Source organism: Embiotoca jacksoni, unplaced genomic scaffold (assembly GCF_022577435.1).
Source record: "Embiotoca jacksoni isolate LCO1_2020_lvr unplaced genomic scaffold, fEmbJac1.0.p SCAF_14, whole genome shotgun sequence".
Taxonomy (NCBI): domain Eukaryota; kingdom Metazoa; phylum Chordata; class Actinopteri; family Embiotocidae; genus Embiotoca; species Embiotoca jacksoni.
The window spans coordinates 8787854-8813599 of NW_027185274.1; the positions used below are offsets into that span (position 1 = coordinate 8787854).

General features: G+C 41.1%; 1 protein-coding gene across 2 annotated transcripts in view; it reads left to right on the plus strand.

The window, feature by feature from the left end:
• pid1 (phosphotyrosine interaction domain containing 1) overlaps window positions 1-6227 on the plus strand; it is a 31518-nt gene extending 25291 nt beyond the window's left edge. For both annotated transcript variants that reach the window (XM_069147851.1, XM_069147852.1), the window contains one exon: window positions 3464-6227. In XM_069147851.1, the coding sequence (XP_069003952.1) occupies window positions 3464-3964 (501 nt within the window). In that variant the 3' untranslated portion in view covers window positions 3965-6227. The remainder of the gene's footprint in view (window positions 1-3463) is intronic.
• The last annotated feature ends 19519 nt before the right edge of the window (window positions 6228-25746 follow it).

Consider the following 25746-nt stretch of genomic DNA (forward strand, 5'->3'; position numbering starts at 1 on the left):
CTGAAATGCCAGACTCTCAGCTTCAAACGACACTTCACAACTGAGTGGGTGACGTCGTGGAGGGTAGCTGCTTGAGCAAAATTAAATCTTTCCCTTGGCAAAAAAGGACAGGAGCTCTTGTCAATCACTTTGAGTGTCAGGCTGCTGCAGATCTTCACCCCAAGCTGAGATTCAGTGGACCACTTCCTTGTCTTCCTTAACTCGACAGTAGAATAGAGCCCGTTAAGCAGACATAGTTTGATTGAAAGAAAACATGAAATAGAGTGAAACCTGACAAAGCAGCCAGTCTTCAGCGAGCAATCAGCAAAAAACAATCACAGTTTAAAGAAGTAACTCAATATCAAAATAGAAGACGCATAGAAAAGAAGCATACAGTATAACGACTCTTTATAGCTGTTTGACTTACAAACAGCACAGTGTGGATGGTTGGTGTATCTTGGCACAGTCTTTGGGTTTTGTTGGATGGCTGAGTGACTGACCGCCGTTTGGCTGCGAGAGGGTGTCAGTGTGGTTGGCTATCTAAACCGCCCTGCCTCCAGGCAGCTCCTGCAGACCTGTGGTGCTCAGCTGAATGATGGATCCGGTGCGAAGGCTGTATGTCCCACCCGGTGCTCACCACTAATGAAAACCAGGCACGAGGAGGCAGCTGCTTTTAGTGCCTGGATCTTTTACTCTTGTCTTAAAGTTGTAATGCTGCAATCGGGGTATTTCAGGGGCTAATCTAGTGGAAGGAGGCCGGTGTTTGTTTATATATGGAACAGAGACAGATGCCACTTTTGAGCAACCAAAGCTTCTTTAATAAGGTTTGGAGGATTTATACAACCCGTTCTGTTTATTCAGCATTTGACCTTTATAGTCAGATGAGATATTCTTAACACTGTTGATCCAGTTTTCTACCTTATGCGCTCACCACTGACTTCTGTCTTTTAAAAAAATTTAGTTTTTGCTCACGATGGAGCTGTATTAATGCTGAGATGAAATTTGTCGCACACTGTCAATATTTGACTGGGAAAAATCTGATTAAATTTCATAAATGGGCCTTTTTTATATATATAACAAATGAAATGATATAGGAAACAGCTTTATATAGCAGTATATTGTACTAGTCCAACATTTTTTTGTAGGAAATTTCTTTCCGGTGAAATAATAAGATTAAAAGATTGATCCGGTTTCTTTATCTTAAGGACAGAACCGAAGGTTAGGGTTAAAAACGGTAATCTCATGTTCTGTAACTCCCCTAGAACTACAAATTGTCATTATTACCTTTCTGTTGTATGTGTGTGCAAATTAAACAAACAAGAAAAAGCATATTGATAAGAAAGAAGCTTTAGAGGCGTGTTAGAACAGACCCCATTAGCGTTTTCCTCCTGCTTCCTGCTTTTGTAATGCTAAGCTACGCTAACCACCTCCTGGATCCAGCTTTATACTTAACGCACAGACACCACCCGGACATCTAACTTCTCGTCTCACTTTTGGAAAGAAAATGAATTGCCATGTTTTAACTGTTTAGTTAAAAGGAGGGAAGGGGAAATGCTTACGTCATATGTGATACATCTTTTCTAATATATACAAACTGTTTTTGGCTCCGTAGCTTTAGGATTACATGGGGTGCATTATTTTACAGGAGAGAAATGAACCACTTAATTTTGCCGAACTTTATTGTGTCCTTCCTAAACATATTGATGGTAAATGCTACACCTGCCCTACATAAGAGTAACTGCCTCTCCGGCTGAGAGATGTGAGGCTGGCTGATTGTTTGGTGTGCTAACGCTGAAAGGTCCCATTCAGTCAGAGTCACAGCAGAGAACGAGGGCAGGTAGACTTGACAGCTGCAGACTAAACAAAACTGGTGAAAGAAGAGAAGCAGTCAGATTATGTGATGAATGAAACGGGACCGGGGCTTTTGCTTTTTTTTTTGTCTGATACTCTCAGTCTGGCGCTGGTATCTGTCTGAGGACTTTTTCCAATATCAGTACAATAAAATGTAAGCACTGAAAAGACTTGTCCATAATAGTCTACTTAAATTTGAGGGGGTTAGTGTTATCAAGATCAGGGTCTGGATTGACATTGGGGAGATGTGCATTGAGCCATACATGTTGATATAAACGATACTCATCTTTCCGTTTGGAATTCACATTTATTGCTGCGCTCATGTTATTTGCAGCCATGTGCCAGACGTGTGCTGCATGTAAGCCAGCTGTAATGCACTCTGCCAGAGTATTCCCCTCTTCTTGAATAAACACAGACAGGAGTGAAAACTCTTTGAGAGTTTGACTCGTAGCAGGCTCCTCCTCTGTGTATTTTTGTAAAGCCATAAAGAACAGCATGTAGCAAAGTGCACAAGTCAGCCATTATTCCCGGGCCGTTCTAGAATTGGCCACTCTCCCGAAGAAAAACTCCAGCTTTGTTCACTTCTTAACTCTCTCTCCCCTTATCCCTCTCCATCTCCTCAGTCTATCGCTCTGCTGGTATGCGGTGTCATTACTATGGTATTCTATGGTCCTTGTTGCAGCCACAGCTCAACATAGCATTTTTTTTTCTCTCTTTAATAACACACACACACACACACACACACACACACACACACACACACACACACACACACACACACACACACACACACACACACACACACACAGCCTGCAGCATGTCAACACAGTCACCAAAGAAAATTAGTAAAGCCTTCATCACCACCGGTGCCTCCTAAAACACGTCCTTAAACCAGCTCAGTTTTTGAGGTTAATTAACCTAAAGATAATTAGTTCACAGTTTCACATTTGTTTTCATTAGCTCCCAGCACCTTTTAAGCAGTAATATTAACATTAGAACAGCCCGAAGTGAATTACAAGTCAGAATGGGTCCGCTTTTGCTTTTCACGGTTAATGTTTTGAAAAAGATAAAGACCTGTTTAGTGACTCAGCATGTGCAGATGCAGACATGAGTTATTTGCAGAACATTCAAAGGTTGATGCTCTTCAGTACCTTCTGAAATATGGTTTAGCTTTCACCTGAATGACCTTTGACCTGTGTCCATGTATTTTTGGCCCACTGTTGTTTTCAGTTTACAGGCATTCAGTCACAAAACTGTCACGGTATTTTTGTTTTAAGAGCAAATTTCTCACACTGCAATCTAAAATTAGGTAAAAATATTTAAACTGAAAATATAATTATTTGGATTGCAAACAAATTCTCCCTTACAGATTTGTTGGTTTTGGGCACAGACGTGAGAATTTGGCTTGTCATAAAAAAGTTTTGCGTGCAAATCAGCGAGTTGTGAGTCACAAACATTTGGTTGTGAATCACAAATGAATCAAAAACCTTCATACAAAACCGCACCAATCTTTTCATTGCTACGGAGTGGCAGTTGAAAGTGTAGTGGTGTGTTTGTAGCCAGCTTTACATTTGTTCCACGTTGCATTGTAGAAAAAGACTAATAGTGTCTGTGTGTGTCTCATTGGCTGCAGGTGACCTACTTGGGCAAGGTGACAATCTCTGGGACACAGTTCTTGTCTGGCTGCACAGAGTCGGCGGTGGTGGGTCTGGTGGAGCACCGGGCCTTGTCCCAGCAGCAGGGCACCTTCCCCACGAGCAACTCTCTGCTGGAGATCCGGCCCTTCCAGGTGCGTCTTCACCACCTGGATGAGCGTGGCGAGGCCTCAGTAACCATGGACACCTACCAGGTGGCACGCATCGCCTACTGCACAGCCGACCACAGCATCAGACCCAACGTGTTTGCCTGGATCTACCGGGAGATCAACGACGACCTGTCCTTCCAGATGGACTGCCACGCTGTGGAGTGCGAGAGCAAGCTGGAGGCCAAGAAGCTGGCGCACTCGATGATGGAGGCTTTCCGCAAGACTTTCCACAGCATGCGTAGCGACGGCCGCATCCACAAGAGCGGCTCAACGGACGACTTTGCTGAGGACTCATCCACCCCTGACGACTCGACCCCAGACGACGGTTGAACTGAAACTCCCCTAAAGTCCTGATCCCCATCCTAACAAAACGAGGGGTGACTGGAAGGATGGACAGATTACCTGCTCTCTCATTCTCCCTTACTATCACTTTCTGTTATCAATTTGGAACAAAATTAACCGGCCCCGCGAACCAACATGCACAGGATAATGAAGTAGCTTTTAAATACCATTAAGGGAAGGTAGATGAAAACGGAGTTACAAATGACTTACATTTACATACAGTGATAGTAAAGTCCTGCCCGTTTGAGTGAATTGGCCCTTGAAGACCCACCTGGGGGCTTTCAAGCACCTCTGTAATCGCCCTCAAGAGATTCGCTCAACATGTTCCTTTTCAACCCCTGTCACTCCTGCACCTATCAGAGGCACCAGTTGTGGTTCCTAAGCTTTTTCACCAAGGAAACAAAACAAAGCTCAGTCCCTGTTCTTTAAACCTTATTGCTACTCTTGCCATTTGGGACCCAGCAGAAATATGCTTCTTTCAGGTCCCAACACAGAGTTTATGAGACTGTTGGAGCACATCAATTTTTAAAATGTTTAATTATGTGGACAATGCCTTCGACCTCGGTAATAGCAAAAGAGGATGTGAACGTAAAGCGAAGCCTTTCAGCACTATTCATATCTTCGCTATGGTACCTTAGTCTGACCCCAAAAATGAATTACAGAGCACGGCTATTGCTCATGTGGATGACAGAGCGACTGCCTCTGTCTCCATTTTCTAGGTACTTAAAGATTCAATACGTGTAAGGCACCTGGGAGGTGCTAAATAGGTTACGTTTTAGAAGTTCTCACTGGGCTGAAAGCCTGGGCCTCTCTGAGACACCCTAGTCATCCACATCTGACTTCTGTTTTGAGTATACCAAAATTCAGGCAGTCTTTTGCCTGTCAGATTATGTGCCTCTCGCATTATAGTTTGGTCCCAGGTCCCACCGGTTATGTGTGGTTGTGTGTGCTCGCTGATCTTTTATGTTTTCTCTGTGTGTATGTGTAATTGCTTACTTCTGTACTTTGTTGATGTGTACATGTGAGTGCCTGCATCTGTGTGTGTGAAAGAGAAACGTTAAAGGAGGAGGAAGATTAGGGTGGACGTTGTACGACTAGCCGGAAGGGAAGACTTCTCGTTGCCCCGGCAGAATCCGTTTTTGATGCTCAAAGAGGTGTTTTAAAATCAAACACGGTTCTGTGACCATTTGCCACGTTTTCTTACTTTTATCTGGTATGAAAGAAGAACAGGAGTGTGAGAGTGTGAATGTGCCAGTCACCGAGGTTGGAGGACCCGAAATCACAGCCATCCGAGATAACAACTTACACCTCCTGGCCTCTGCTGAATGTATGATGAGTCCGACTTAACTGTGAGCGCCTCACAGCATCTGCAGTCACTTCAGTCTCCCGTAATCTCCTCATGCTATCACAGACAGTTCTGAGGGAGCGACTCCTGCCCCAGAGGCAACGAGCCAGTTCGCCCTGCTGCCCTGTATCGCCTCTCCGAGTGACTGAGGCACCATTGTGGGGAGGAAAAAAACAAAACTCATCTGAACTCCATGCCACTTTCTTCTTTTCTAACTGGACTGTACTGAACAGACTGGTCGCCATCAGTGGAAACAGTCTTCAGATCAGTGACTCAAACAGAATAAACATTTGGCTCCAATCAACACGCACGCGCACGCACACGCACACACACACACACACAAACACACACACACACACACACACACACACACACACACACACACACACACACACACACAAACACACACACACACACACGCACACAGATATACAAACCTACAGACATCTATTGATATGTACACACATTGTATTTGAATCTCGCTCAATAAGCTTATGTAAATACAAATGTATCACTTTCCAAATATTACAGCATACATGTTGATAGCTATTTTAAATAATAAAAAAAAATGTTGAGAACCATCTTACCATACAGAAACAGTGTTATAAAGCCTACTGTGAATTATAAGTGGAGAGCCCGATAGTGGTGGCTGTGTGTGTGTGTGTGTGTGTGTGTGTGTGTGTGTGTGTGTGTGTGTGCGCGCGTGTGCGTGCATGCGTGCGTGTGCGTGCGCGCGTGGACGGGCCAGAGATGGAAGAATGTTTATAAAGCTGTAGATTACTGTGCCATGTCTGTCTGAAAGCTCAGACGCGCTTTTAATGTTAAAAAAAAATGTTACCTTAAGTGTTTTCTATACAGTGTTTGCAAAGATTACAAAAAAACAGTTGCATATAAAGTATTTACCAAGACCAAGCGTATGATGGTGTGGTCTGTTTTGTCTCAAATCCACATCACGATTCTCCTCCTCCACAGAGTTCAGCAGATTCAGGCTAAAAGAAGTTTTTATTCTTTAAAATCATCTGGATTTGAACCTAATGGACTCCCTGCTGTGGCTGCGTGTGGGAGGATAAATACAAGGCATGGCCAGTTTCTGAACCAACAGATTGGTTAACCAAATGATCTCCTGACAAGGCGCCAGGACAGATGTAAACCCTAACCACCACACTGTCGGGGTGTTCTTCATACTGGAATGAGACTTTCCTGGAATTATTGCAGTTATGAAATATTTACGGGGGTCTCGTGTGCTGAATTGTCAACAGGTTTGAGCCCCCTCACTTCTGATACCATCACCTCCGCTGCTTATGGTTGCAATACCCGGAACCGACTCATAAACGTTTGGGTATTTCCAACCATGTTTCTGGTTTAAGTGTGACCCAGCCACAGCTTTGTCCATCCTCAGAGGGAGGTTTCACTCTCACATTCTTCCGACTTCCTCAGATCTTTCTTTTACAGAATTGTTGTGCTCCTCTCGTCTGCCAGAACGGGCAGCCCCTTTCTCTTCAAAGTGCCCACATCAACAACAAGATAACTGGTTGCTCTCTGCCTCTCTATGGCTGGCGATCATTTTGCAGCTTAAGAGCTGCAGAGCATTGGATGCAAAATGGATGCTGTGAAGAATGTTAATGTGCGCTGAATGTAAACACTGCCTCCCTCTGGCAGGTAGAGCGACTGCTTTGGCTTTGACAATTTGTTTTCAAAGAGGCCTGTTCACGTTGTCAGTCCAGCTCCTTATAATGAAATCATTACTTTGTATATGGCCGGAGAGAAACAAATTGCTTTGCCATTACATCACATTTAATGGTAAAAAGAAGTTGTTCATTCTGAAAGGACATTAATGTATGTTGTCTTTATTTCCTAATTGACAGTTGTTGTTTTTTTCTGTTTGTAAACTGAATTGAAGGATACTCTGTCCGCAATACTGATAATCATCTCTTCACTGGAAGTTTTCTAACAGTGTCAACAAAGCTTTCTGCCGCATCTCTTCCAGCTCACTGTGCACAAGCTTCACTGTTTAGATGCCTCTTTGTCTTCGATCTCTGCTGAGTGCACAGCCTCCGATAACTCTCCACTGTGCGCTTGTGTCTGTCTGACCCACTTCCAGCAGTGCATCAGCACAGAGGGGCCCCTGTGGGGTCCCAGAAAGAGGCCACCCCGGCAGCTTGCGTCTCTGCTCCGCTGAGGCGTCAGCCAGTCAGTCAGCTCACAATACCACTCTGTTACCACTCCAGCTGGCGGCTCTTCCTTCTCCGAGTCCCAGAACCGCCCGTGTATCTGCCCGCCAAGGGCCCACACGCTTGAGGTCCGGCTGGGGAAGGGAGCAGTGCCAATATGGCTTCTGATCAGGCTCCTCTTACTCTCTCACTATCTCTGCCTTACTCTCTTTTTCTCCCGACTGCTGCTGCCCAAGTCGGGGGCCTGGGCCTCTTAGAGCGAGTGTGGTGGAGTACTGTAAACATATGTGTGTAACATATGTGTGAAGCGGACCAGGAACTGTACACATTCTTTCTGCCTGCGGTTTGACTGATAAAGCACGCTTTTCACTGCATGAGATGCAAAAGAGTCATGTGGTTGAATCTGGTGACATTTTTTTTTTAACCTTTCAAACATTCAAAGACTATTTGTGGAGTGGGTAAGAAGAATTTTCTTTTATATTTTTAGTTTGTTTGGCCCGGGCCCTCTACCATTACATTAAATGCGTCATGACTTGAAGGGGAAACTAAACATTTCTAGGTAGATGCATATTGGAACAAATTGTTTTACCATAAAGAGAAAAAGGTAAATGCTTTGATTTATGGGATCATAATTTCTAAATAATTTTTAAAGAATCTTCATGAAAATGTAATGTTTTACTACTAATGGAAGGGGGAAAAAACATCCTTCCATTTAAACCAAGAAGATATTAAAAGACTTAAATTAATTATGGAAACTATCTTTCACTGTTTGTTTGGCTTAAATTAATGCCTCCCCCTATATATGTTTCTTTAATTAGTCACAAATCACACTTGTTCCACTAAACTTCAGGTGAAAATCTTATGCAAATACAGATCTGTAAAAGGAAGCCATACCATGATATAAATAGAAAAGTAGTTTAATATCTTGTGGTGCTGAGTAATGTATCCTCCAGACCTGGGGATGAATGATTTCTTTCAGACATACAAAGCATTTCCTCTGATCATGTCCAGATCCCCTCTCATCCTTCCAGTTTGATGGGTCTCTGAGGCCTTCGTATGATTTAAGATTCCTGTCATAATGAAATGTGGACTGGAATGAGGAGGGGGTGTCTGCGCCTGCATGTCACAACCTCCAAAGACTCCAGACTCTCTGTTGAACTAAGCCTGAAGGATTCAGTGCACATCACTGTTGCAAAACCCCTAAATTCACATACAGATGAGATGCTGTCCTGAATCTCTGGGGGTCAGGAAATGTCTGGACGGAGATCCAGGAGGAGCGGGTTTGTCATGCAGGAACGAGGGATAAAGGTCTGAGAGGACAATAAGCTAAAACAGATCCAACAGGAATGTCAGTGGCTCTGTCTCTAAATTCCTACTGTGTAATGTCTTCAAGCTTTTCAAACACTGTCAGATACCTGTTGTTGTTGTTGTTGTTGAGTTTAACATAAGTAACATTACTGATAGAAAGTAGCCTGTTTGTGTGCATGTTTTACATATAAGAATATCCCACTTTACAAGTGAATATGACATTTTCTGCCTCGTCGCAATAGAAAGTAGAGTTTCTGACATTAAAGAATGCAGAACATATAAGGAAAAGTGTCACAAAATAGGATTTGACAGAAAACACGAATCCAAATATGCAAGTGCTGTAAAATTTGTAGTTATTTTTTTCACAAATAGTTCTTTTGTAAAAAAGGCTTACATGTTTTCTTGTCCAAAAGTCAGACCGGAAGATTGATATCACTCACATGATGAGCTTAGAGCCAAATTTCTCATCTTTCAGCAAAACAAGAAAAGAAAATAACCTCCCAAAACTATTTTGTAGATGTATGTCTTCTTATATCTTATACATTTTTGAGTAGCAGATATTGTTTTAGCCTTCTGCTTGTTTTTAGGACTACATTCAGTCTTTAGACAAAGAACAGATTTGGACAGTTCACTGTCAAGAAAGTAGCAGGGAAGAAGCAACGACGAGACGTCGAGGAATGTGGAAAAGAATGCTTGCGTGGAAAAGAGGGGAGAAAAACAAAGAATAGGTGACAGGAGCAGAGACATGGCTCATCTGGACGGGCATGTTGCATCCAGATGTTGAGGGAAGAATTGGGTAATCCAGCTCGGTCGCGTGGCGGCTGGGCCAAACGGCTCAGAAAATAAACAACGGTCTGAGCTGTCTTGTGAATGAGATCACTGATATAGACAGATAGATGCCTGGAAAGAAAAGAGAAACACTTTTGCCTTTGCAGCTTTGTGAATTGAGTCTAAATAAAAGCACAGATGTGACGAAGTCTATCCAGGTGATGTTACCTACTTTGTCCACTTGGTGTCATCACAGCTCAAGGTTTAAAAACAGTCACAGGCTCGCATGCTGTTTGAATCAGAAACTGAATTCAGTGAGACTACAATTATGAAAATGAACAAGTGCCTTATGTAAAACTAATCTAGGGAACTTGTATTAATTTATATTATTGATAGTTCCTGAGCTCTATTTAACTTGGTATTCGTATAAGACAGAGTGGGAAGTTGATTTAGAAAAGTTGTTCATTCCTCTGTTTTTCTTTTGTCCTTCATTACAATAGGACCCCCTTAAGAGTCAGACTGAGGAGTTTTAAAGTGACATTGATGAAACGTTTAAAACTACTGAAGGAAGGCAAACACAGTCTGTTTCAACAGCATCCTCTTGGAATTTATCTAAAGGTTAGAGGTGTGTCTGTCTCTTCTCAGTCTCTGCAGGGTTTCTTTCTTGAAAATGTCATGGTTTCTTCTGGACGGATTCACATTTGCTTCCCTCCCCACTTGTCAGAACCTTTTCAGCGGACTCCAAGATGAGATCACTGAGCACTGAAGGCTTATGATGATGGGGGCAGTTCATGTTGCTAACGAACAAATCTGACTAATGTACCTACACATAAAATTGGGGGTAAATATAAATTTTTTTGGCCATATTGTCAAGTTGAAAATGTCTTGTCTTTATCATTTCAATTGTGCCTTATCAGGGATACCAGCCTGCCTAAACTGAAGAAAATCGAGCGTTTGAGTAGTGACATTTTGCCTTGCCCCTCGAAGTAGCCAGCCACCTGTGTAGCTCAGCTGGTCAGATCTTGAAGCCCAGAAACTCTGCAGGTTGCTGGGAAGGAGGGAGATGGAAGTTACAACACATCTTCTGAACACGGGACAGATCTCACAGCACCGTGTTATCGTTTCATCTGATGGCTGTTTGTTTGTATCAAAAAGATTTGTAACCTTAATCCGAGATGGGAAAAGGATTTCATATTTGTCATCAGTGATAGGATCGACATATTGAATGCATACAGCAGATATCCAGCACTGTGTGACACTCTTTTTTCATAGAAAGGGAGGCTTAGACCAGAGCTGTCTATATTGACAATGAGATAATGTTGTGGCTTAATGTGCTTCATGTGTGGTGTATGGTGACTTTAAATCTCTTGCATGGTTATTTGTAGAGCAAATAGGTATGAGGATTCTGGTTTTGTTTGCTGACATTCAGTCAAATAAAGCAGAAGCAATTCCTATAAATTATTCCTCATTCAGAAGACCCTGATAATAAATCTAAATAAACTGAAAAGCAGGTTGAGTATTGTATCATTTTGTGTCCTAGCTGATTTGTAATCGTAATCTGCTGCTTATTTAGATGACAATTTATCCAACAGCTAAGAAATTAATACAGATATTCTGAAACCCTCCCCAGATGTTTGGCAGACATCATTTTCTAAAAGTCAAAATCCTATTAAAGTAAAAAAAAAAAATTCTGTTTGAGGAGAGGCGGAACCAATAACTGTGATTTTCACAATCAGAGCAGAAGTAAAAGGGATTTAAAAATAACTGGCAGTCCATTACTGCATCAGCTGCCATTTATTTGGGATTGCTGTGAATATTAGAATTTGTATTTCTACAAAACTGTCATAATTGGGACGGAATGTTTGAGTTTATTCGGAAGCCAACTATTTTAAAATTTTTTTTGGATTAAACTGACAAGATGCTCAGAGAGTTGGCTATGGCCTGGCGCTGTAGTACCGTAGATAGCATATCAGTTAATCTTGAAATACTATAAATATGATTGAGGAAAAAAAATGAAATGGTTTTTTTTTTAATTATTGAACAGAATTTCTTTTTTTTCTTTTTTTTTATAAGTTTCCTTTCTGTAAAAGTGCACACCCAGGCACATTACTGGTAGTTGTTTTGGTCTTTCTGCCCTTTCATCTGTTTTTTTTTTTTTTTTTTTTTTTTTTTTTTACCTGTATTACTCCCTCTTCCCACTAGAGGTCCCCAGTGTCCTCCTTGCCACGCCCACCTCACCTGCTGCTCACACTCTGCCACGCCTGCTGCCACTCTGCAATCAGCCCACTCAGTCTTTTTTGTTTCTCAGAGTTAAACCTTAGCTTTCTGTTTTCTAGTGAGATTTTTTTTTGTCATCTTGGGACCCTGCCCGGACTCCCAACTCTGATTTTCTCTTGGTTTTGTGTCCACCTGCCCGACCTTTTCAACAAGTCTTTGTGTGTAAAGTTTGCTCTTTGCTTCACACTTGCCTATGTTTTGTGCATCTGGGTCCTTCAATCCCTTGTTGAACTGTGACAGTCGCAGAATAGTCAAGTAGCTGTGTAACATATAGCTAAATTATAAAATGAATTGTAACTGTAATCTGTTATAGTTACTGAGAAACAAAAAGTTGCCCAATAAGATTAGATTTACTATTAAAAATGTTGGCAATCACAGATGGTATTACATCTGAATATATTATATCAGTACAAAGCTGAAATGTAGAATATAATATTTATTCGGCTGCTTGGCATCTTTCTCGCTGTGCAGAAATCCTTTCTGTCTTCGACTAGAGAGGCTCTATTTATGGTAATGTGCTCTCAAATTCTGAGCCTTGCTTTTGGTCGGTTCTCTTGTTTTGAATTTGCACCACCTCTCAGCTGCCAATCAAATCAGTGCACATTGTTCCTAGCAGCCACACCGAGCTGGTTCGCCATGTTGTCAGACCACATAAAGAGGTAGATTTAAAAAGGGTCATTCATGGACCAGTGTCAACAGCACCCTGCCATGTTGATAGCCCTATCTTCACTCAGCTCTGTTCAATTTAAGTGCCCCATTAAGACATAACACTGTGCACAATCCCAGGACCCTGAAGCTGAAGCAGCTAAATGGAATTCAGCCAACATTTAATTTTATTACTTCAATCTGTCCTGGGACTCTTAAAAAAAAAAAAAGAGTCACTGGTGTGATGAATATGTTAAGACCTTCACATAGTATTTGATTATTAGTCAGCTTTACTAACGCCTGATATGTTGGTAATGATTGAACACTTGAGAAAGTCATTGATTACCAATACATTTGATTGAATCGACAGAACCGAAGGGTTCATCTTCATGTTTCTCCTCGTCACTGTTGCCACTGAATTCGAATTATCTCGGTGACACAATCTATGTTGTCATTTTAATTAGGATTGTGCCTCAGAGGTCTCAGGAGCATCAGGCGGCTGTCCAGATTCACTGATGATAATGACAACACTGACGCACTCTCTGTGTGAATGAGCAGACCAGATCCTTCACATTTTACTGCTCTCATTCACTACGACTGATTGTTTGACTGTCTTTGGAGTGGTCCATCGACAAACAATTCAGGTGGTTGGCCACTTTATTTCCAGTGTGCTCTCAAGAGTGTCCTGATTGCAGTGGCCGTGCTTTTTTGGGCTTCAAAGGCCATTCAGGGTCCTGTGTGGGAAGGTCATGGTCAGTCCTGAATGACAACAAAATGTGTAAGAACTCCTCTGTGGTCTGGTGCAGGATGTGTGCCGTCAGAACATGCGGCCTAGCATCAGAGCGCTGTCACAAGAAATTAGGTTGCTCATTATCTGTCTGCACATTTTATTGAGGATAATCACCTGTCTTCACTACGTGGGGACTAAAAAGGTCACAGGTCGCTCTAACTCGAGGGGACGACTCGGACTCTGAAATAAGAAGCAGCTTTGAATTCACAGCCTCGGGACTCTCTCCTGTCACTCACAATGTTCTGTACGATCTGATATCTGGAGTTTTCTGTAATTGATAGTTAAATAATACTACATTCAGCTAACATTTTCAAGAGGACAATATGTCTTTAGGTATGTATCTGAAAATTACACCATACAGACACAGAGCAGGTTTTGGTGTAATTTGCTGCTTACAGTACATGTTAAAATAAAGTGTAAAGATAGTAAGTGGTGTTAAGGGTAGGTTCTTAATACAGTACTAGTACTTGATTTCCTAAATCTGTATGTTTTTGATTATATTTTAAGTTTCATAAAATGTTTTTTGATAAATTTGGCTTACTAATATTATAATATTAAAACCAATTTTTTTTTTGATCATCGTCACATTAAAACTGTGTCCTTGGTGCGAACAGGTAGTTTCAGTGAGGTCCTTTTGAGCAGTTCATCATTCTTCCCTTTGTGTTGTTCCTGTTGTGTGTGTGTAGTAGTATAAGCACTACCAGCGAGGGTTTTTATGAACCTGTTTTTTCTTTATTATGGTCAATTAATGCAATACCTTCTGAAATAAGGACACCCAGTTTTCTGGGGTTTGCAAAAAAAAAAAAATCATCATAAGAAAATACATGATTGAACAGAACAATGTTCTGTCCTCAGTCTCTCCTACATCAGATCTTCGGGTGGCCGGGGTTCTTTGCAGGTGATCTTGTTAAAGTTCCCGTTGTCAACATTCACATTTTAACATTAAGCGTTGCCTCACAGAGAGATGCTGTATGAAAACTGAAAAGCTGCAACCTTTGAAAAAGCCTCAAAAAACACTGGCAGGTGAATTGAGGCTCACATTACTGCAATTCATCTAGCTCAGGGAGGCAGCTCACAATATCAGTGGGTTTCAGACATATCCAGGGTTCTCCCTTCAAAGAAACAACAGATGCCCACTATCAGTAAATAAAATACCCTGCCCCGTGTTTTGAAAACCTAAACCACTAACCGGATTTAGATTGAGACACAGTTTGAAACATGATGCAGAAGTGTACTCTCACTGCGAGATGAGGGACATAAGTAAGAAGTTAAGGGTTTGTTTTACTTCATGGAGACAAGCAGAATATCGTGACGACCCTGATTAAGTTCATTGATTTGCAACTGGTCAATGTATTGATTTAGTTTGTTCATTAGCTCACTCTGCACCTTTCCTGAAGGAACATTAAAGTTGTATTGGATGTTTTCAGAAATACAGCCCCTTATAACAGGTTTGGTTTACAGTCAACATGGCATTTTTGTGATTTTTGCATCATGTTTTACCTCTGGAAGTATAATTTTTCTGGGTATTTACTTCTAAAACATGCTCTTAGTCGGCCTTCTCTTGACCTTCTGCTCATGTGGTCCAGCAATCGGCCACTTTGTTCATCTTGTGCTCTCGTATTCTCGGCATGTCTGGACAAGTCGGCCCAAAATGTCTTTGGTCAGCCTTTCCATACTTGAGCAGATCCATCAGCCTGCAGCCAAAGAACCTCACATCACCTCATCACTGTTCGGTTGCTGTGACCTCAGAATTTGCAATGTGCTCAGCAATTAATGTTGTCTTAGGAGGCTTTTCATCCTCCCTTGCCAAAATGTTCAGAAATACTTTGTTATAGACAAAATTACCTCTAGGTATTTAATTACTTACTCACCGAATTTTAACTTCCAAGGGACTCTGAAGTTATTTTTAAAGTATAAGACTCAAAGGCGTCACATTTCGTTTGAATATAAGTTGCTGAGGAGGTCAGGAGGGGAAACTGGTTCCCTTTACTGTCACCAGAGAGGACACTCTGTTGGTCTGTAAGCAGACACCTTGTCAGTTATCTTTATCCTTTATTCAAGGACATCCGTGTGTGTTTGTGTATTTCTGTTGCCTGTGTCTGAGTAATTCCTGGATCACCCCCCTCTGGGTCATCTAGATTTCCCTGTCAATGTGTCACATCCCACCACCGGGCTGTTCTTGGAGAGGCTTGGCTGCAGATTGGTGAGTTAAAGCAGCTCCTGAGGGACAAGGTTACCAGTGTGTTTGCATGTGTGAAACTGGAACCTCCAAATATCCTTTGCATTATTATATACATTTGTCAGTGCATTTATTTTCATGCTCCAGTTTATTCAGCGTGATTTGAAATATGTCTTACTGTCCCTTCGCTGCAGCATCGCTCTGAAAATGATGCTTCAATGCGCTCTTTTAGAACGAGAACAGAAGATGCTGTTCCATGACCCGCTGTCAGACCGACGCATCCCTCTAACTAGGTCAGAACAGAGTGTTAACTCTAAAACATGCATCTTCAAATGCACAATTTCGCACTTCCTACGCCTCCATCACGGATCAACAGATATATGTATTGATGTATTAGACTCGTCCTAAAACTGCATGCGTCCTTGAGGAGTTGCAGTTGCTCCTCTCTCGAGGTTACATATGACCATTTAATGAGACATTGTCCTTGGACTTGTCTCTGTGTCACAGCTTGCTCAACACGTGAATAAATAAGGCATGGAAACTGCTTTAGGGGAGTAGACAATAACAGGGAAATATAGAGGTAGCACTTGATCCAAATGGACTTTTCTCATGAATAATAATATGTCCATGTGAATAATTTAGGGTATACAGGCAAAGACAAATGTCCCATCAAACGGGGAAGCCTTCTTCACCTCTGAGGGTAATGAGAGGCTTCAGCAGCTTCGAAGGAAGCTAATCCGACCTCCAGATCAAAAACAAAAAGTATTTTTAGCACCACAATGGACTATTAGGCTGTATGAGATTTATAAAGACCATCAATATTCTCTTGTAATTATTGCGTTCCAAGGAAATAGGCGTATTTTTGTATAAACCTAAAACAATTCTTTTTACCTGAAAAAAAAGTGCACAAATTTGGAATCATCAAAATAGTGTATCAGCACAGGATAAAGGTTGTATACAGTATATAATGGATGACTTGCTGCTCCAAATATAAACCACATTTATATTTTATTTCAAGCTGAAGTGATGAATGCAAACCACGGCAGTACAAATGAGCATATGTCTGTGGCAAAACAGGTGTTGCACGAATATGTGTGGTTTCACGGGTTGAAATGTGGACAGGCTGCAAATACAGTCACATAACCTTTAACTCAAATACCTGTGTGATTCTCTCCCTCGTTTTACTTTGGTTGACAGCCAATCTCCACTCCTCAATCTCACCATACTTATTTAATAAAATTGGTTTCCTTCCTGCCCTCCCTCCTCCTGACCTTTCTCTGTGATTACATCACAAGTCCCCATCAGTGCTCTGACATTTCCTTGCCGACCCTCTGTGTTCATTACAGGCCTCGCGGAAGCAAACAACAAGCCCAGGGAGTTCAGAGGCCGAAGCAGGTGGTTGGCCTGTGTTTGAATGGTAGCGGCTCTGGTGATGGAAGGTGCATCTTTTTGGCTGTCTCGGTCTGAAAGCTTTCTTATGTTTGTGTCTTCTGTGAACGCAGGACAACAGTGTCAGGCTGATATGAACTTCATTCTGTCATTCAGACAGTATTAAAGTAACATACAGTACAATAAATGGTCTGTTTTACTGAGTGAAGAGTTTACTCTTAGCTATACATTAATAATGATATATAAATCAAATAATGCAGATACTGGCATTAAATAACCACTGTTATACATTTTAAAATGTATTATTAAATCTGTAATTTTGGTTCCCTCTACAACTTCATAAGGTCTTTTCAGCAGCCCCTGTCACTTTTGAGCTTTTGGTTTATTTTGATGCATGAAACATGGTGTGAAATTAGTCCCTTCCAGTGTGCACGCTCTGTTTTGTCAAACAGGACAGTGTCAACCTAACAAGCCATGACAACCCAATCCTTTTCATTTCCAGAGTTCAATGTCAACCAACCATAGTAAATCATTGTCTAAAATACTGCACTGTGTAGTAACAATTAAATATTGCATTTTATTTTTTATTTCAATGTTATAACATTATGCAAATGTATTAGTGTTATAACAGCTGTTTTATTTATGGATTTAAGGTGGTCATCGTATAATAGGAGTCTGGTCACAAAGAAGGAAAGGTCTTCTTAAGTCTACAACTCGACCTATGTGTCAATCTGTCAGTCATGTGGTATGGAATTAATTGGAAGGAAGGAGCACCATTTAACTCTAACTGCATATACCATTGAAATATCATATGAGGATGCTGACCATCTGATTCAGGAGGCAGCGGTGGTGAAGATGTGATGATATAAAACCCATCTGATTAATTATTTTTTTTAAACGAGAAGGGCAGCGTTTCAGCCTGAAATGCAAATGTGTTTTTGATGACGCATTTGTCACATGCAATCATGATAGCTTTTTTTTTTTTTTTTTTTTTTTTTAAAGCCATAGGGCTTTTTTTTTAATTCTCATCTTTCCTTCATTACCCTTTCCCTGTCAATTTCAGAGAAAGTCAAACTACAAACTATAAAGTTACTATGTAGTTATGTAATGCATAATAAATATGCTTTGTGCATAATTCAGACACACATTATCAGTTCTACCGTATTTATCGCATGTTTACAAGAGTGTATCTTTAATACATTTAAGAAAAATTGTGAGTTGCGGAAACAAAAGGATTAAACTGTGGGCACAAAGGCCCAAATAACTGCATTTATCTATCGGACATCAAACTACCATTCAACTTTTATCAGTAAAGTAACCACAGGGTTAAATCTAAGGTACCTGTGATCTACAGATCTGTGAAAAGGACTCGAAAGCATAAAGCAGCTGCTGAATGGAGCAACAGTCAACGACATCAGATAAAAGGGGATGATCTTAGAAGAAATGAAATATCAAATCAAATACCAAAAACGGTATACACAATACAACCTCTAAATATGAATCCACAAAAAACGTAAATGAGCAGATACGTATTTTATTCACCATGTTGTTGGGCTGTCGCCGCCCTCACCCTCAACCTCACCCTCAACCTCACCCTCACTTGCACTTTGACTCAATGGGGAAGAAACCGCCCTCTGTTTATTTCTCATACTTTGAGGTTTTGTGCGCTGAATTGACAACAAAGCTGCTGAACTGGAAGCCAGGCTTATATTTCATGCTCTATGCAGTCACGATAAGAGAAAGAAATGGAACAGCTGATTGGATGTGCTGCACGTCTGGAGAGAAAAAACACGAGCTCTGAAAAATTGTTCACCACCTCTCTGTCTCTGTCTGTTTGCCTCGAGCCTTCTCTCGCACACACTCACACAAAATTCATAATGCGCAGTTAAGTGCAGAAGTACTATCTTGAGAAAGTCAGGCTCTAAAGTGCCTGATTTGCCGCCAGTCTTCTGTGTTTTGGTGTCAAGGGTCACTCACTCATCCTCTATGATAGACCAGAGAGAAATCATGCACAGCTGCCAGCTCATAATGAAAAGATTGGTAGGCTTATAGTGATAAGGCGGAGATACACTGAAAGATGAAAGGGCATAGAGCTACGTCAGGTAAGAACATAAAACTTAATAAATGGAGGAAAGTTCCTGTGATGAGACTTATTGGTTGATTTAATGTGCATCATGCGTAGGAGAACAAGAAACAAACAGAAATACAGGCCAAGTCATTCGATATAAACATTAGATGAACATCTTAATAAAACCCTTTCTTCTCATTAAGTTAAAATATAAATGCTTTAGATGATTATGTGATGTAATCATTATTAAGCTGAAGTGCATATCTTTACAACTGTGTGCAGGATTCTGCCTGTTGAGGATGTTGACCACAGCGGACACACCACACGAAAAGCCTTTCATTTTCCAGCTGAGTGGCGCAGTTAACCTTTCTGACAGGCCAGTCATCCACATGGTTTGATAGCCAGAGAGGTACAGAGAGGTGGAGGGCCGGGAGGAGAGAGACCAAAAACTGTGAGAGAGAGGAAGAGGAGAAACATTAGCTGAAGGGTTAATGAAGTCCAGCAATCCTTGAGGGCAGATTACTCATCTCTTAACAAGCTTTCTCCATCACCCTCGCTGCCGCCCCTCCATCGCCATCTCTCTCTCCCGTTGACTCTCTGCTACCACCAATCACAACTGATTACTGTTTCTGAATTTATAGCCCCAGGTACCCAGTCCTCCTGCGTTTTGTCAAACTCCACATGCATAAGAAAAGTCTGCAAAGTCACGCTGCTGGTGAGGATTCAGAAAAAAAAAAAAGAAGCTCTGAACTGTGCGGGGAGGATGTGCAGCAAAGCTTGGAAGTTATTTAAGGTTACACTTCCTTTTGGTACAACATAGCTTCAACTCAACTAAGAGGATGGATGAGTTTCTTACCATTAGATGCCCTAGGCTCTGGATCTGTATGTGTATAAGAGGGAAATCAAACAGTTCAGAGACTGCTCCTCTTGCACCAAACGGAGACTAGCACCGTGATGTGCACAGAGCAGGAGGAAGCTACAACCTTTGCAAGTAAGTATTTCAAGCTACATGGCCTGATCAACATCAGTACACCGGTTTGTGTGACCACAGCATGTGGGTTTGCAATTTCCCCATTGATTTGAGCAGGGAGCATAACTTCTGTCAAACTCAGGAAATTTGCCAACAGAGGCCCTCAAAATACTTCAGAAAGCTTTCAACAACGAAGCAATGAGCTGAGAGAGGTGTTTTGAGTGACATTCATGTTTCAGGAGGGACAGGACATCACTGACCAAGACCGAAGAAGATGCGTCAGATCAGGAGCAACCAGATGGGTTGTCTTTGACAGTTGTCGGTTGTGCACCGAGAATTTGTCCTCCAGGTCAGGCTGTCAACAACAAGTTCTACCAAGTGCAGCCCGAACTGTGGCGCAATGGCACTTGGGTTCCTTAACATGACATCGCACTCACGCTGTTAAAAACATACGGGTCTTGTGACTTATTTCTGCTCCCAACAAACCTGACACAAAATTGAATGGGCGCCATGTAAGTTTCAGGTGCATGGAGAAATCGCAGACGTGCACATTCTCGTGCTCACAAAAGCGTGTGCAAGTAAGGGGGTGATTTTACTCAAGCAATGAAAACTTACTTAAGAAGGTCATAGCTTCTCCATGCACGTCGGTGCACAACCGGAGACGTCTCCGAGCTTTATGGCTGTGTTTCAAATGACATACTTCACAAATACTTGTCTTGCCGACTTGTGCAATGCTTGAATTTCAACCAGGTAGTTTTAGATTTTAGATTTAGTCTTAAATCACACAGTGCAGTTCTACACTTTCTGGAAATAACTGTAGCATTTGAATGCATCACCTCCCTATGTTTCTATTGGCTTTAATTATTTTACCCCAAAATGAATGTGTTATTGTGGCCTCTGTTTAACGCACACAATAAAAAAATACTGATAGCTTCTATCCAACAGCAACACTTAGCAAAACATAAACACTATTATGCAGATTCCTTGACTGCAGCAGTTTGACATTTTTTTTTCCTTCTCTATTATGTAGCCAAGATGGTAACCTTTGAGTGTGTGTGACAGAGAGTGCCTGTAAATGAATAGGAAGTCTTCTTTTATGCACACAAAAGGTATATTTCTCTCAAATTTTGCTCACAAATTTGTTAAAATCTACCTTTGTGAGCACTAAACACCATAATCACAGCACAAGTGTCCTTGGATCTGTCACAATAAAAGCCCACTCGAGAATGTATCTTAGTGAAAAGAAGAATGGGTTTACTCCACCCCTGCACTCACCTGCTGTTCACGTTGACCATCAAGTCGGATGAAGTGAAAAACAAACGCACCTGTCCTACTGTAACGTGCACTGCCTCAGTCACATGACATGGATGCTGTGACGGGGTTTATATCAAACGAACCCTTTCCTGTGAGGCGGGCTATTTAAATCTATCGGTGCCCTCCACTGCGTTTTGCCAGTTCCAGCTGCTGACAGCAAGACAGCTCTCCTGCTGACCGCATGTTTCGTCTGGAGGTTTTACTGTGGAGGACTGCGTTTTGTTTGCGTGTCTCTCCCCGCGCTCCTGTTGCTCCGCAGTTTTTGGTGTCGACCTTCCGTGGCCCTTCCGGCCGGCAGCTGCAGGTGTGTGTTGGGCCGGCAGCCCGCACGGGGACGTCGGTCCCTTCCTCTCAAAGGATTTATTCACCCGTGAGATGCTGGGGACATATTCACCGCTGCACCTGAACAAAGTAAGTGTCTGCTGCTTGTGCTGATATGTTGTCGGTGAAGATGTGAGCTCTGGTCAGTAGCTCAGCAGACTGACCTTAGATCAGGCTGTGGGGCTGCTAATTGTTTTGTTTGTGGACAGTCTGTTTGCGGCCCAGCTATTTAAACATTTTTGTTTTTGTTTTATTTGTCTGTTGCCTTGCATGTTTACTACGGTTTTTTTTTTGTTTGCTGTTGTTTGATATTGTGGTGAAACACCAGTAGTTCTATTTAGGTATAATCAGTCTTAATTTATTTTGGCTTGTTTCCATTGCAAAAAAGGTAGTTATGAACTTTACAGGTGTATACATTAGTTGTGTCTGGCACTGCGTCCATTTACATAGTATTTTACTCGGTGTTGATGGCAGACATAATCAATTTAAGCCACTCATTCTGTCCTAAATTTACAGAGGAAGCTGAAGCTGAAAGCCTTCTGAGTTTTCTTGCCAGGTGAGCCCTGCCTTTAGTGCCTGCATGTACCAGGATTCATTGCATGCCAACTTCTGATACATCACCCTCAAATCCTTCAGTTGTATTTTCCAAGTCTCTTCCCTCGTCGCACCCACTCAACAAGAAGTCGTTGCAGTATGAGTGAATAGAACAAGGTCTGGTTTTGCTTTGGAGCAGCATCTAGAATGGACTCCCTGACAGCCAGACAGCTCATTTAGCCTGTAGTTCTTCCTGTCATCAACTACGTCACTATACACATCAGTCTACAGTGCTGGGGCTGAAAGAAAATGTCTTTTTTTTTTTTTTACACCCATAGGACAAGTGTTCACTTTCCCCCTTTGTCCACATACTACAAAGCATTAAAGAAATAACCAACACGTTTATATGACAGTTTGCTTTATGGCCCTTCGCATCATAATTATATAAGAATTGCTGAGCTTCTCTCTTATGGTGTTTACTGCTGCTGCGGTCATTACCAACTTTAAAGTCACGCCCCTGCACTGACTGTCATCTTCTTATCATGCCACATAACTTTTCACGAGAAGCTGTAAAGTTTTGTACATCAGCTGGATTTTCAGTTTTTTTCCCCAATAGAGTTTCCTTTCTTACAGTCTTTTTGGCTTGTCATTGTAGGAAATTACATTAACATGCATGAGCAATAGGAAGACCATGGAGCTGGTTCTCCTGAGCAACATGGTGGCAGGAGCTTTGCCCTCACATAATAGCTACCACATAATAGCTGGCATTGCGCTCTGTATCCAATGTGATTTGAGGGGGGAAGTTAATTATCGCCATTCCCGAATGTCTGCTGTGCTGAGCTTGGTGTTTGCTTGCGGGGTCAGAGCCTAGACATAACATTTTATCTCTACACTTACTCTGCATTCCCATTATCTGTTCCCTGAGTGGGTTTACTGAAATGCACTGGTATAAGTGAAAGACTCAAGCCGCAAGAACACATATTATGTACATTAACACTCAAAAATATTGTTGAGTCATGTGTTAAACTGATGCATGTTGTCATTGGTTACTAGACGGTCATCCATGTTACATGTAGGACTATTTGCTTTCTACAGTGCCGAGAAAATGTAGTTGTTGGAACAAGGTGAACTTGTTGCTTTTTGTGTTTACTAGGCCTTTTGCTCCCATTTAATCACCATAAAAACAGTGTTGCATTACTTGCGCATGTCGCTTTGCTTTTGTAGGTTGATGAACATGAATTTTGCTCAACATGCACCTGCTCTTGTGCGAGTTGTGGTAGATTCATAACATTTGGGCCTGCTGTAGGACAAATTCGATGTGTTTGTAACACCAAAGCGTTTAATCATGGCTGCTGTTGTTATCAAGGTCTTTTACATCCATCAGTGCACGGCATTTTCTGTCCAAAAAAAAGGTTGTTAGCCTTGCTAATATTGCCTCTATATCTAAAAAGGTCTACTCACCTTCTATAGATAGATAGATAGATAGATATATACTTTATTAATCCCTCAGAAGGAAATTTGTATGTCACAGCAGCATGTACAGGGCAAAAATATTGAATATAATTTTTTTTTTTAAATGCACATTCTATACAATAAAATAAAATAATATTAAATAAAACTAAACTAAACAAAACTAACCTAAACCTAAACAACAGTGCAATGGATTAGAACAAAACAACATGAGTGCAAGGGTGTCATTGTTGTGTGATGGATTTTGCCAGGGGTGAGTTATTGTACAGTCTTATTGCAGTGGGCAGGAATGATCTCCTGTATCTGTCCTTGTGACAGCGGACTGGAAGAGTCTTTTGGAGAAAGTGCTCCGCTGTCCCCGCAGCAGGTGGTGGAGAGGGTGGTCAGGGTTATCCAATATGGATAATAATTTCTTCAGCGTCCTCCTCTCCACCACCTATTAAGATGAATTCATTTTTACTTTTGGTAATCAGGACAAACCGCAGCATCAATTACAGTAAGTGGGTAAATTCCTTTTGAAGGTACATTTTTATCTATTATTTCAGACTTTTAAGCCATGTGCATGTTTACATACCTTACATGGTGTTGCCTCATATAAGTAAAGCATTAAGGCATGGATATTTATTCATTTATCTATTTAAAACAACAAGCAGGTGCATCTCTTTTTGTCGACAACTAATTGTCATACAAATAATTGCAATTGACCATTTCATTGTGTTTTCGCTTAATTTTATGCCACTATAGTGTAATTGTGTTGAATAATGTACACACCTCATGAAGAAGAAACAGTTATTGGTTGCGGGTTTTTTCTTTGCAACTAAATCTGTGATGTCAATGTTAACAGATGCTGACTGAAATGCGGTCTGTTGAATATTAGAAGTGAAGCATCTCGAGATGAACAGATGGTGGATATTGAACCACAGCAGAGGAAGGGGGGATAATGAAGTAATACCATTCAAAGAGCAGTAGTCAAACCTCAAACGATGTAAAAATTACCTCGTAATAATGATGTAAATATGACATTTCTGTTAGTTTTATCCATCTGTTTCTATGGACATGAATGGAAATGATTGTAATGATTATGCAAATTGATTGCGATCAGCTCAAATGATTGCAATCAGGTGATTATGTAATAACAGGCCTACAAAGGTGTGGCTGTGGAATTGAGACCCATGCAATGCTGTAACTGAGCACTTCACAAAACAAACTCTAAAATCATCACTGCTTTTTTGCAGAACAAATGACATCTTCTCCTTGACATCAAATGATATCCTTGACATTAAAATATTTTCACTCACAAATAAGGTGGATTTCATCTGAAGGACTGAATGACCTTGAACAGTTTTGTTTTTGTGTTTGAAAGCAGATATCTTTGAATTATAGTCAGACCCTGAGCTCTGTGTCCACATCGTCTTCTAACTGATTAAGTCCCTCATGTTTAGAGACGCTTCTGTTATTTGTCTCTCCTTAACGATGCAAAAACTTCTCCTAAAAACAAATGACTACATAACCAAATGCACATTTTAAAACTGATTAATGGTGTGTACTGCCCCAAAGAGCCCTGGTTTTATTTTGTTTTGATAAAGAGTGAATTTTCTTTCACTTATCAGCTTGAACCAAAAGAGCTACAGGCTTACTTGCTGTGTACGTTTCTCTGCTACAGTCAAAAGGGATTTTTGCATAATATTGAATATTGAATATATATTTTTTTATTTTGGAGTGAATGGAGTATATATATATATATATAAAATAGAGTGAATCTATACCTTTCTCTGAAAAGCCTGTTCTTTTTTTTCCGATGCTGGATGGAAGGAAATTGAATTTTTAAATATTAATTTCAGGTGGTTTTTAGCACTTTGGTATATCCTTACTATTTAATGGTTAGAAATGGTTTTCCTCCTCTCCCTTCTTGAATTTCTTTTTTCAACATCTTCTAGCCTATGCCAGAATGAAGTCTCCCTTGGCTGAGTGTTAGTTCTGTGTTGGTCCAGGAGACATAATTGTGCTACCATTTGTTGCAGATTATTTTCATAAAAGTATTAAATCATAGTCATAATATGATTAAAACTCTTTAACTGTTGGATACTTGGTGTTTCCTTCAGGACAGCAGCACTGATGCTGGCTAAGTTCAATGGTAGTTCACCTTTCTGACAACAGTTAAGCTTGAAATGAACTTTTATTTGTACTTTTGGTTGTCTTACAACTGGCTGGCTGATCGTTG